Source organism: Ciconia boyciana, chromosome 3 (genome assembly GCF_034638445.1).
Source record: "Ciconia boyciana chromosome 3, ASM3463844v1, whole genome shotgun sequence".
Classification (NCBI taxonomy): Eukaryota; Metazoa; Chordata; class Aves; order Ciconiiformes; family Ciconiidae; genus Ciconia; species Ciconia boyciana.
In genome coordinates, this window is record NC_132936.1 from 93,223,106 (window position 1) to 93,234,224 (window position 11,119).

The 11,119-nt window shown below is 58.7% G+C and overlaps 1 protein-coding gene across 1 annotated transcript; it reads right to left on the reverse strand.

Annotated features, from left to right (window-relative positions):
* Window positions 1–326: 326 nt before the first annotated feature.
* On the reverse strand, window positions 327–10,656 carry DLK2 (delta like non-canonical Notch ligand 2). Its single transcript, XM_072858159.1, has 6 exons — window positions 10,529–10,656; window positions 8,219–8,320; window positions 6,550–6,613; window positions 3,941–4,071; window positions 3,121–3,265; window positions 327–2,587 (listed from the first exon to the last, which is right to left on the reverse strand). The coding sequence occupies exons 2-6, from the start codon at window positions 8,289–8,291 to the stop codon at window positions 1,810–1,812; spliced, it is 1,191 nt and encodes a 396-aa protein (XP_072714260.1). The 5' UTR covers window positions 8,292–8,320; window positions 10,529–10,656; the 3' UTR covers window positions 327–1,809.
* Window positions 10,657–11,119: the final 463 nt, after the last annotated feature.

Below are 11,119 nucleotides of genomic sequence, written 5' to 3' on the forward strand. Positions count from 1 at the left end.
AAGGCAATGCCTAACACACCTTTGCTACGCTGTCCTGAGGCAGGTCCCATTCCTTCCCCTGAGGCTATGGGAGCCATCTCCACCCCTGCAGCCAGAGCATGGGGCAGGACAACTCCTGTGCCTCAATCTGGGTTTGCATTCTTGAGGGAAGTGACGGAGATAGTCATCCAGAACAAGTAGCTGAGCAACCTGATCTAATTGGATCTGCTGAGAGCAGGAGGTTGGTGTCCAGAGGTCCCTTGCAACCTAAATTATTTTATGATTCTCTGATACACTGTTTCTGGGCTTGTATTTGTTTTATTTGATAAAGGTACATCATCCATCCATGTATTAAAAAAATAATCTTTCTGATGAAGCCCCAGTCCCCTCTCCCAGGTCTCTCTCCTGTCTGAGTGCTCACTCCTCTGTCTGCTCTCTTCATGCCATCTTGAACCCAGCTTTGCAACCCTACAGGCGAGTAGTAGGGTTTGGGTTGTGGGGTTTTTTACCCCACTGGTTAGCCCTCCATGCCCATGAGGAGGCACAGAAAACCCTGGCCCTGGCAGAGAGACATTGATTGCTGCACACCGGACCAGCGCAGGCAGGAGCAGACCTAGTACAAAGGCTAAGTGACCTGGCCATCTACTGCCTCTTAGCCATGCTTTAGCAATGGTGGAGAAGGCAGTATTTTATCTGCTTCCTATGGTCACCCCAGGCTCAGTAGCCTGTCCTCACATCCACTGTGGGAAGCTTAGCCTTTGTTGTATCAAGAAGCGCTACAATGGCTGATTTGAGGTTAGTGCCAGCTGCCTGCCTCGGAGTGACTGGGAGAGGAAGGGAGGATCTGGATCTTGCATTGCTCCAAACCAGCCACAGCAGGTCTCCAGCCTTGTCCATCTCCAGTTTCACCTGTGAGGGCATATGAGAAGGACCAGCTCAGGCCCAGAGGACCCCAGAGCGGAGCAGGCCATGTTCCTCCTTGTCAGCAGATGGTGAGACAGAGGTGCATGCTGGAGAGGGGAAGGAGCTTGGTCGTTTGTGGCCAGACCAGAAAGGACGGCTTGGTAAGTGAGGGGAGAAGACCCCTGGATCATCAGGAGGAAAGTACAGAATGTATTTGTAACCCCAAGTCTGACAGCAAGAGGAGGGGGCATCACCCAGGGCAGAAGAAGGGTGTGAGGAGACCCCAGATGATCTCCAGAGTCTCTTTAAACTGGCTCACGGAACCACAAGGCCAGGGAGGAAGGGTGTTTGCTCGCTCCCTAGGGACATGGCATCTGAAACAACAGCCTCCAGAAACAGCCGGGAGCCACCCTATCCAATACTGGGGCAGGGAGGCCAGTGCAGCCACGACCGTCCCAAAGGCCCCAGAAGAAATATCCCAACACCAGCGGAAACAAGGACAAAACCCCTTCCAGTAGTCACAGAGAGGAGTTACAAAGGGCCTGGCAGAATTTGGGCTTGCAAGAAGGCCGTGCCCTCCTCAGCACTACCCATTCTGTTTCTGAGAGCTCGTGTCAGACGATACCGGCACTGCATGGCGTGGGCTGCTGCAAGCAGCACATCGCCACTCCCCTGCAGGGCTGGCCCAACACAGCCCTGTTTTCAGATGCCTGTGGGTGCCGGCTGTGCCGGCTGGGCGAGAGACAGCTCAGACCCAGGCGGGGCCATCACACCAATACTCGATGCCCAGGGGTTTCGTTGACACGTTTGCTGCCCTGGGGGCCCTTCCCCGTTGCCTGGCTTGTGCCAGCGCAGCTCCCCAGGGTGCAGTTCGAGGGGTTTGCCAGCACGATGACCTGCCAGGGCCCGGCTCAGAGTCCTCACAGCTCACAGCTCCGTCGTCTTCCTGGGCTCAATCAGGACGGTGTGGAGCATGCCCACCTGACACTCCTGGTCTTGGAGCTTCCTTGCAGCCTGAGAAGGGCTTTGGCACCAGTTCGACCTCTGACGGCCCCTCTGCCAGTTCCTCAAGATTAGCAGGACGGTGATGAGGACCAGCACCGCCGTCAGCACCCCGAACACCAGCACTGTCACCAGCTGGGCTTCGCTCAGCCCCGAGTCCCTTTGGGTTACCACTTCCTTCACAGAGATTTTCAACAACCCTCCCCCCGGCTCTTTCTCGCTGTGGTTGGCCACGCGCCGCCCCATGACCGCGGTCCTAACAGGCTCCAGCTGCGTCACCCCTGGCATCTCACTGGTGGTGCTTTTCATGCCCCCGCCGTTCTCATGGTTTGCAGGATGGTAGGGGGGAGCCCAGGTGGGCTCGGGGACGGAGATCTCGCAGGTTTTGCCAGTGAAACGGTCGGGACACAAGCAGTCATAGTCATTGATGCGGTCATAGCACTTCGCCCCGTTTTTGCACGGCTGGCTGGCGCAGTCGTTGATGTTGATGGTGCAGAAACGCCCTTCGAAGCCCACCTGGCACTGGCAGGAGAAGCGGTTGATCCCATCGTGGCAGGTGGCACCATTGGCACACGGACGCATCAGGCAGTCGTCGACGTCGTTCTCACAGAGAGCCCCCACAAAGCCAGCGAGGCACCGGCAGGTGAAGTTGCTGGCAAAGCCATTTTCGTCTTGACACTGCCCTCCGTTCTTGCACGGAGACCTGCATGGAGAGAGCAAGGATGGGTCATGGCCCTGGAGAGCAAGCAACTTTACCTGCCCCAGGGAGGTAAATGCATACAGCTGCTTGCATGGCCAGTGGGTCCAGCACTGGCTCTCTCCATGGGGGCAGCTATCTCAAGGAGAAGACGGGGCAAGAGTTTCCACCTCCCCAAGTGAGGGGCTGTGGGACCTCCTCAAAGGCTGTGGCTGTGCATGGACCCACCACCCATCAGGGAGGGTCTTCAGCCATATGATCTGAATGGGAAACATGCCCTCCTGATGCTCCCCAAAGGCATGACGGGTGTCAGCTCATCACACCTACAGCAGCAAGGGTTGGGAATCTGTTCAGATCGCAACAAACACCTTGCCCTGGTAGGACTGTGCAGTGCACACAGCTAAACTAAAGACAAAGATGGTTTTGGCTTAACTCCATTAGTGCATGGAAATCCACAGATAATGAGCCAAGCTGGGCCACCGCTTGGCAGTGCGTGACCCAAAGCTAATGCTGTCTGTAATCTCACTGCCATGCCTCACCCTGCCTTCTCACATGGCCCCATCTTCATCTCACAGTCCTTCCCGTGGAAGCCTTCTGGACACAGGCAGGAATATTCCCCATCTCGATCGTAGATGCACTGAGCCCCGTTCTGGCATGGGGACTGGTGTTTGCAGATGTGTATGTCTGAGGGGAAAGAAAAAGGTGGGAATTAGTAAGAAAAGAGGGGCTATATGGCCAATTCAGTTTGAACACTGCCTGTCAAACCCAGTGGGGATGGAGAAATGGCAGGAGCTTCTCCCTCCTCCCCTCCAATGGGCACCTGCAGCAATAGAAGTGCAGTGCCTATGTCGTGCCTCCCAGCTACAGTCTGCAAAATGCACAGGCTTAGGGGTGCAGAGAAAGCAAACTGTCCTGCAAATCTGCATGACATGAAGATGCTGTGCATGCCATCTGGCCGGCCAGTGCAGACCCTGTGGCACAGAGGAGCCTCTGAGGCCAGAGGAGGGGAATCCACCAGCCACCTGCTGAAGGCAGGAAGCCCTGGGGGAAGCAGGAGGTGCTGCCTGGAGCCCAGCTGCAGCGTGGGAAAGGCAATGAGTTCATCTTCTCCATTTCCTGAGGCTGGCCAGTGTCGTGGCAGCTCTTGCCGTGCAACCAGGGAGCAGGTGCCAGCAGCCTGACCTCTTCTGCAGGAAGGGGACGGTCCCAGCTGTGGCAGCCAGGCAACATCCCATCTCCCAGGCAGCCCAAGCGGCATCACCCGGGTGGCTTCTGGCTATGCTGACTCACCCGTCCATGCAGGGTGTGCTGGGCTTCTGCCCTCAGCACCAGAGGCTGGGATGTCCAGCCGCAACTCACCTTTGTCACAGAACTTGCCGGCCCAGCCGGTGTGACAGATGCACTGCCAAGGCTGGTGGCACGTCCCGTGGAGGCACCCCGGCATACGCACGCACTCCTCGCAGTACTCGCCCTCCCAGCCTGGGTCGCACCTGCAGGAGGAGAGGGCATGGCAGCATGATAAAACCCAAGCAGGGGCTGCAGAAAAGCTGTCTGCTTGCTGTGCAGGGTTCCCACAGATATAGCGGTGCTGGGAAACCCTCCCAAAGCCCCCCATGAAGCTGCTGGCTCCCTCCTCCAGAGGAGGTCAGTACCAGCATCTCATCCTTCCAAGGAAGCAAGCAGACACAGCGAGAGCAGACTCACCCTCTGCAGCCAGGGAGGGTGAGAGGGCAGAAACAAAAGCTCAGCAGCTTCGCTTTTAGTGCCCACGTCCCACTGCTTTCCTCCAGCTGACTGCTCTGTATACACCACTGCATTAGCTCAGCAATTCCTGCGCTTCCCTCATCGCACAGCCAGTCTGACGGGCAGAGAAAAAAGCCCCATCCCTAACCCTGAACTCTTTGAGGGAAATGGACAAGAGGCCCCTGAGGCCCATGTGTTTCATTGCACCCCTTTGCATTATAACGTGTCATTTTGTGTCTGAAGTGCACCATAATCCAGCTGCGAAACATTGCTTGCCATGACTGGCATATGGAATAGACTTATCAGCCAGCTCACAAGGGCGGTATGATGGGAAAACCTGCAGCACCCAACAAGCCTTCTGGCCCCAAAAGAGTGGGGCAGTGGCAACGGCTAAGTAAAGCCAAGCTGCATTGCTCCAGTGGCTTCCCTCAGACCTGCCAGCTCCGAGGGGGAAAGCAAGCGATAACTAGATGAGAGTTGAGTGGAGGTGGCACCAGCCACAACAAAAGCTATACTCAAAACAGCACAAAATTACACCTAACAAAAACAACGTGGTCTCTAGAGTAAGCAAGGGGGTTTATTTTCATGTCTGGCGCTCATTTCAGCACGATGTGCGGTGACTGCAGCTTTGCCAGGCTGGTCCAAAGCTGCACCTTCACACCTGGACTGGCTATTGTCACTGCAGATTGTTCCAAAGAGATGAGGAAAATGCTTAAAAAATAAATATATATGTTAATTAGAGGCTTTTTTGATGGGAATGGAGGCAATACTATATGCCTGATAGAGTCTGGGGAAATGCATTCATAGCTGGACAGCCATGAGCTTAGAGGGCTGTGGGCACCCCTACCCCCCAGTACCCACAGGGAGCAGGCGCCATCAACTCTTCCCCTTCTCTAAAAGGGAGATGACCAACCTAAAAATTGCCAGGGAGGGGGCCAGGTAAGCAGCCAAGTCTCCCTGAGTTTGGGGCGATTTCAATGAGGTAGTGCCAAGCTGCTGAAGGGTTCAGCAAATGCTCTGGAGGCTTGAAATCTGGAGCAGCAACTCACGTGTGCCTCCACCAGAAAGACCTGCAGCTGGGCCACCTGCCACATGGAGAAGTGTGGCATCTCTGGCCGGGGCTTCGCAGCACCGAGCTCCCCCGACCAGCCACAGCTGCCAAAAGGGCTCAGGGAGGAGCGAGCTCTTTGCAGCTGCAACCAAGGGCCCAGCAAAACCAGAGCTGGACGCTCCCTGATGCAGTGGTCAGTGTGGTTATGGTCACCACCAGGCCAAGTCTGCTCCATTAGGTGAGAACGAGTGGCCCAGGTGTGGTGTGACGCTGGAGGCTGTGCTGTGAAAGGGGGCTGAGCATGCCCCGGCGAGGAGAACAGGGCGGCGGTGGGCAGTCTGTCCCCTTGCAGCACAGGTGTCTGGGCCAGCCCAAAGCAGCCTTTTCCTCCCGGGGCTGCCCTGCAGGATGGGGGCTCCAGGTGACCCTACAGTGGGACGAGAGGCAGTGTCCGGGACCATGGCAGCCAAGGGCAGCCATGTGGTTGCTTCTCAGGCTGAAGCGCGGGGTCAGGCTCTGAGCTTTGCCCCTGCGGGATCTGGGCACCAGCTGGAGCTGGGATGTCAGGGATCATGCACGCACTTCTGCTGCGGTAGCCCCCAGCTTGCTGGTGAGCCCTTTATGAAAACACCTGGAGATCCCCACCGTAGCCCAGGCTTCTGAGAGGGGACCCGTGATGCTCTCAGACATTTATGTGCACGCTGGCAGCTCTTCTCTTCCATGCCTCCAGGGAGAGCATCCTCACCTCAACCAGTGAGGAGGCCAAGCAAGCTGGCTGACCCCCAAGCCTGCCCTGCTGCCTGATGACTTTCCCCACCGTATCTGAGCCTGAAGGCTGCCTCCCATCACCCAGTCATGGCTAGGCTGTCCTAAGCTCCCATCTAGACAAAAAGGGCTCAGCAGAACAACATCGGTCAGTGTGTGGTGGGGGGGACCCTGGAAGCACTGGAGCAAAGGCTGGAGGGAACCAGCAAGAGGTTGAGGGATCAAAATCTCCCACTCCAGAGGGTGCCAGGTAAAAAGAGAGCAGAGTCATCAGTTCCAGGAGTGGGTGAGCAGAGGAGGAGGCTCTTAACTCGGGGCAGGGGTGTAGGCACCAGGGACACAGCATCAAGGGAGGGAGAGCAGTTACGGTCAGGGGCAGCAGGAGCAGAGAGCCAAGGACAAGCTGTACCTGCACTTCCCATCCTGGTCACAGCAGCCGTGGGCAAGATTACAGCGCTCGCTGCAGTCATCACCTACAAGGCAGGAGACGGGTGGAGTCGGGTTAAGCAGAGACCATAGATGATGGCTCCAGATCTGCCCATGGCCATGCTGGCTCACGGCTTTTTTTACCTTCCTAAGTGCTCAGCCTGCCCTTCCCCAGAACTGTAAGGTGGGGACCTTCCTTTCAATGGCTGGATGCCACACGAGAGATGAGCATTTCCCAGTCACCGAAGCAGCAGTAACACTGCCTTTATTGAGAAATGGGACCCTGCTTCAAAACTACCCGGTCTCTGATCATCTTCCCCACCCTCTCTCTGCTGCTTCCCTTAGACTTCGGGCCCTTCTGGGCAAGAGCTGGGGTTGCCCGTGCATTTCGGCAACCTGTGTAATAGGACCTGACCCACCTGGGACCTAGGTCCCACAGTCGTGCAGCAAGTATGGTGGGAAAGCTCAGGGCCAGGTACTGCGAGGGGCACAAAGGGACCAAGGATGAAAATGGAAAGAATGGCTCCTCTTTATCTCCCAGGATGTCCCCATCCCCAGAGACAGCTATTGGCACGGAGCGGTCTGGCTGGGGCTCCTGCCCGCCGCCAAGACCCAGCTGCCAGCACTCCCCCTCCGGCGTGGGGAGGCAGGGCTGGCAATTGCATGGGGCCAGGTATCCAGTTCTGTTTATTTATTTAAAGGCCACAGAAGCTGTAACTGAGCCATGGCCTCGCCGTGCCACTCCTCATCCTCCGCCCGGCGCTGGCCTGCTTTCTCCAGCCAGGTGTCCCCTTTCATCTCCACCTTCCCCTCTCCCCCATCACTTGCTTGCGTCTTAGCCCCACGGGGAGCTGGCTCGCTCTGGCTCCATGGGCAGTAGAGCAAATGTCAGGAGGCAGGGGGTTTCTCCAGGAGCCCAGCGTGATCCCAGGCCAGGCCCAGGAGATGAACACCCTTACCTGACTAAGCCCCCTCATCCCAGACCAGGGCAAATTAAAGCCCCCACGCCGCTTTCTCCAAGCTGTGTGATATGCTGCCTAGGAAGCGAGCAGGGGGAGAAATCCCCCATGCATGCATTTTTGCTGCAGTGAGGCAGCAGGTCCCACTGCTCAGTATAAGAGCCTCCCAAAACAAGCCACCATGGAGCTGGAGCAGCATCCTGGGACTGCTCAGCCCAAGCCTGGGTATTGTTGCCTTTCCTATTTGTAACCATCTCTCCTGGCAGATGGCTTTGGGAATTCATCGCTTATCCAGAGCAGGGGGAGAGCAAACTAATCTTTGGGAAGGGATTTTGTCTCACAGGATCCAGGATTAGCCATTCAGTTTTGGGATCTTCTTCCCCCTTCACTGTGCCTCTCTGAACAGGGTCATTGGTTCAGCGACCCATTCACCCTAACTGTGAGAGACAGAGCAGCGGGACCTCTCACTGCCGGTCTGCTCAGGCACTGCCACCCCCATGAGCACCACAGCAGGGGTCTCTGTGGTTGCCACCAGTCACCCCCCAGGCGCCGAATGACTGAGCAGCATTTTCTGGTCTTCCGGGTCAGGCCAGCTCTGTTTTGGATGGAGAACTGAGGAGGCTTCAGCAATGCCAAGGACAGGTTTGGAAAGATGGATATAAGAGAGAAGGACCCATGTCTACAGAGACTCACCTTGGGCAAGCTGGTGATGGGCCAAGAGGATCCAAACCAAGGACATGAGCTGGAGACAGAAGCTCCTGAGCATGGTCAGCGTGGCCCCACCGAGATGAACACCTACAGAGAGAAAAAGAGTAAGCTCAGAAAAATCCCCTGGCTGACACTGCAGCTTCACTTCACGCATCCCTTCCTCTCTGCTACCCGGGAGTTTTGAGTTGAAATATCCAGTTTTGTACGGACTTGTCACTGCACTCCTCTCTGTCCTTCCAGACTCCTTCCTCTAAGGCAACATTGGAGCACTAAGAGTCAAAAAGCCTTTTAAAATGCCTGAATGGGAGAACTGAGTGCACACACTCAGTCCCGAGCGTGTAATAGCTCAGGCTGTTACACCGCGTCTTGGAGCACCTGCCCCTGCTAGCTGCTGTCAAGAGAGCAGAAGCCTCCAGAAACACCAGTCCAGTTGTGGGGACCTTAATCTTCCCTCCCTAGGTCTGGGGAGCTTCAGCTTCATGCTAAGCAAGGTCCCTGCAGTGCATGATCCAATGAATAGTTGGGCTGAGTCTTTTTGCAGCGCCCAGGCTGCTTTTCAAGCCCTTCAGGAGGGCAAGGAGTCAAGTAGATCTAGCAGACGAGCAGGCAGTAAGCAACAGCCCTATTTCATTTTCCAAGCAAGGGAGTGAAGCAATAGGCACTAGACCGGGGCTGCAGCCCCAGGTAGGAAATGCAAACACCCACGTCTTGCTAGGTGCGGTCCTTTTCCTCGGCTGTCCTGCAGAGAGCCCCGTCAGCCCAGAGTTCCTGCACCCATCTATTTTCCGACTGCCTCCTGCCCTCTTGAAGTAACATTAAATACTTTCCAAAAATGCTTCATTCCCTCCCAGCCTTCTGGGGTTGTTAAGGGCAGGAAATTCGAGGGTGATATCATAAATATATTACTATAATGAGATGGGAGGGGTTAAACTTCTGCTAGGAGAGTGGTGAAGGTATGGAGCAGACTCCATCCAGCTGCATGGGTGTGATGGACAGGGGCCATTCCACTTTCAGCTGGACTCTTTAGCTCGGGAAGTTTGTGTTGGGTCAATAGTTGCATGAAAGGCTTCTCAGATGGGGACAGAAGTCCTCCCCCCCATGCACACACATACACTTGCATTGCAGGAAGAGGTGTTGGGGTCCCTGCTTCACCTGCCTGGACCAGACAGAATAGCCCACAAAAAGCAATGATGTTGCTCGAAGCATCTCTCCAGCAAACAAACCATCACCTGCGAAGGATGCAGTATTTTCAGAGGGGCTACAGGATGTTCCTGTCACTGCCCCAGCCAAATCCCAGCGCAGACTGCTGCATCCTCCCTCCCCACGGTCCCCTTGTCACCATACTCGCAGGACCCTCCTTTGCCTCCTGCCCCAAAATGCTGACATGCTGGGCAGTAGCAAACAGCTGCTGCATTTCAGGGGAGGGTGAAGCAATTCCTATGAAACTTATAAAATAATTTAGGGCTGAACGGTTGGTATCCTGTTCCTTCAAGGCTGTGAGGAGCTCAACCTCCGACCACATGTCATTGCAAAGGTCATTTCTCCCACTGCTCCCCACAGCCTCCTCACTCGAGGCGCAGCCTCTCAGACCTCCTGACATAGCTGCCCCACGGGTGCTGCTCCCAGCGCCCACCCAGGGGCTGCCCTGGACCCCGGCAAAGGGCTGGGGGTATCCTGGGGGGCAGCCGGTGCCCGAGGGAGCTGCAAGCGGCACCCGGGCAGGCCTGGCTTTGGGTCACAGGGACACGGGAGGGAGCTCCCTCCGTCCTACTCCTCCGCTACGGCCTGGCTGGGTTGGGGGCTACCAGCCCCCCAGGGGCTGCGGGCTATTAAGGATGCCCCCGGGAGCTATTAACCTGCCCCTCGGGGGTATTAGGGACCTTCCTACGGTTGGGGGCTACCAGGGACAACCCCGGGAGGGGGGCTATCAGGCACTGCCCCCTAGACTGGCGGCTATCAGGGACCCCTCCGGGCTGGGGGTCCGGGGGCAGGGGTGGGAACCCAGAGGATGCCTCGCCGCTGCGCCTCGCCCCTCCTGCCCGCCCCCCCCCCCCCCCCCCGCGGCTTTGGGACCACCCCGAGCCCCCAGTGCCCCCCAGAGGGGCACGGCCACAGGGGTGCCCACCTTCCCCCCACCCCCCGGCCGGCGGGAGGGGACGCTCCGCGGAGCCCCGCACCGCCCCGGCCCCGCCGGTCCCCTGCGGCCGGGGCGGCGGCGGCGGCCGGGGGGGGGTGGTGGTGTCCGGGGGGGGCTGCCGGTCCCCGCCGCACGCTGCCCCCCGCCCCCCTGCTCACCTCGGCGACGCGGCGGGTCGTGGGGCTATCGCGGGGCGCGGCGGCGGGGGGCGGCCATGCCCGGCGCGGCGCGGCGGCGGCGGGGCTGGGGAGGCGCGGGGCTGCGGAGGGAGCTGCCGCCGCGTGTGCCGCGCCGCTCCGCCCGCCGCCGCCGCCGCCGTGCAGCCCCGGCCGCCTGCCAGCGGCTGCGTGTGCCTGCACATCCCCGCTACCTCCCCGGGATATCCCGCCTCCCGCCGCCCCAAACCGCAGGCAGCCCCCGGCCCGGCCCGCCCTGCCCGCTCACCCCTGCCCTGCTCCCGCCGCCGCCGGCGGGGGGGGCCCGGCATGGCCCCACGCGGGCCCGCCCGCCCCGCACCGCCCTGGGGGGCTCCGTCTGCGAGGGGTCACCGGTCCCGTCCCCCAGGACCGGCCCGCAGAGGATGGAGGGGTGCCCCGGGCTGGGGGTGCCCCCGCGGGGCGCGGCCCTGCTGGGGAGACCCCCGCCCGGGGCTCGGGGGCTGCAGCGCTCGCCCCCCTCGCGGTTGCACACACACTCGTGGCTGGGGGCTCCGGCCCGCCGCTGCCGGCCTCCCGCGGGCCACCTCCGCC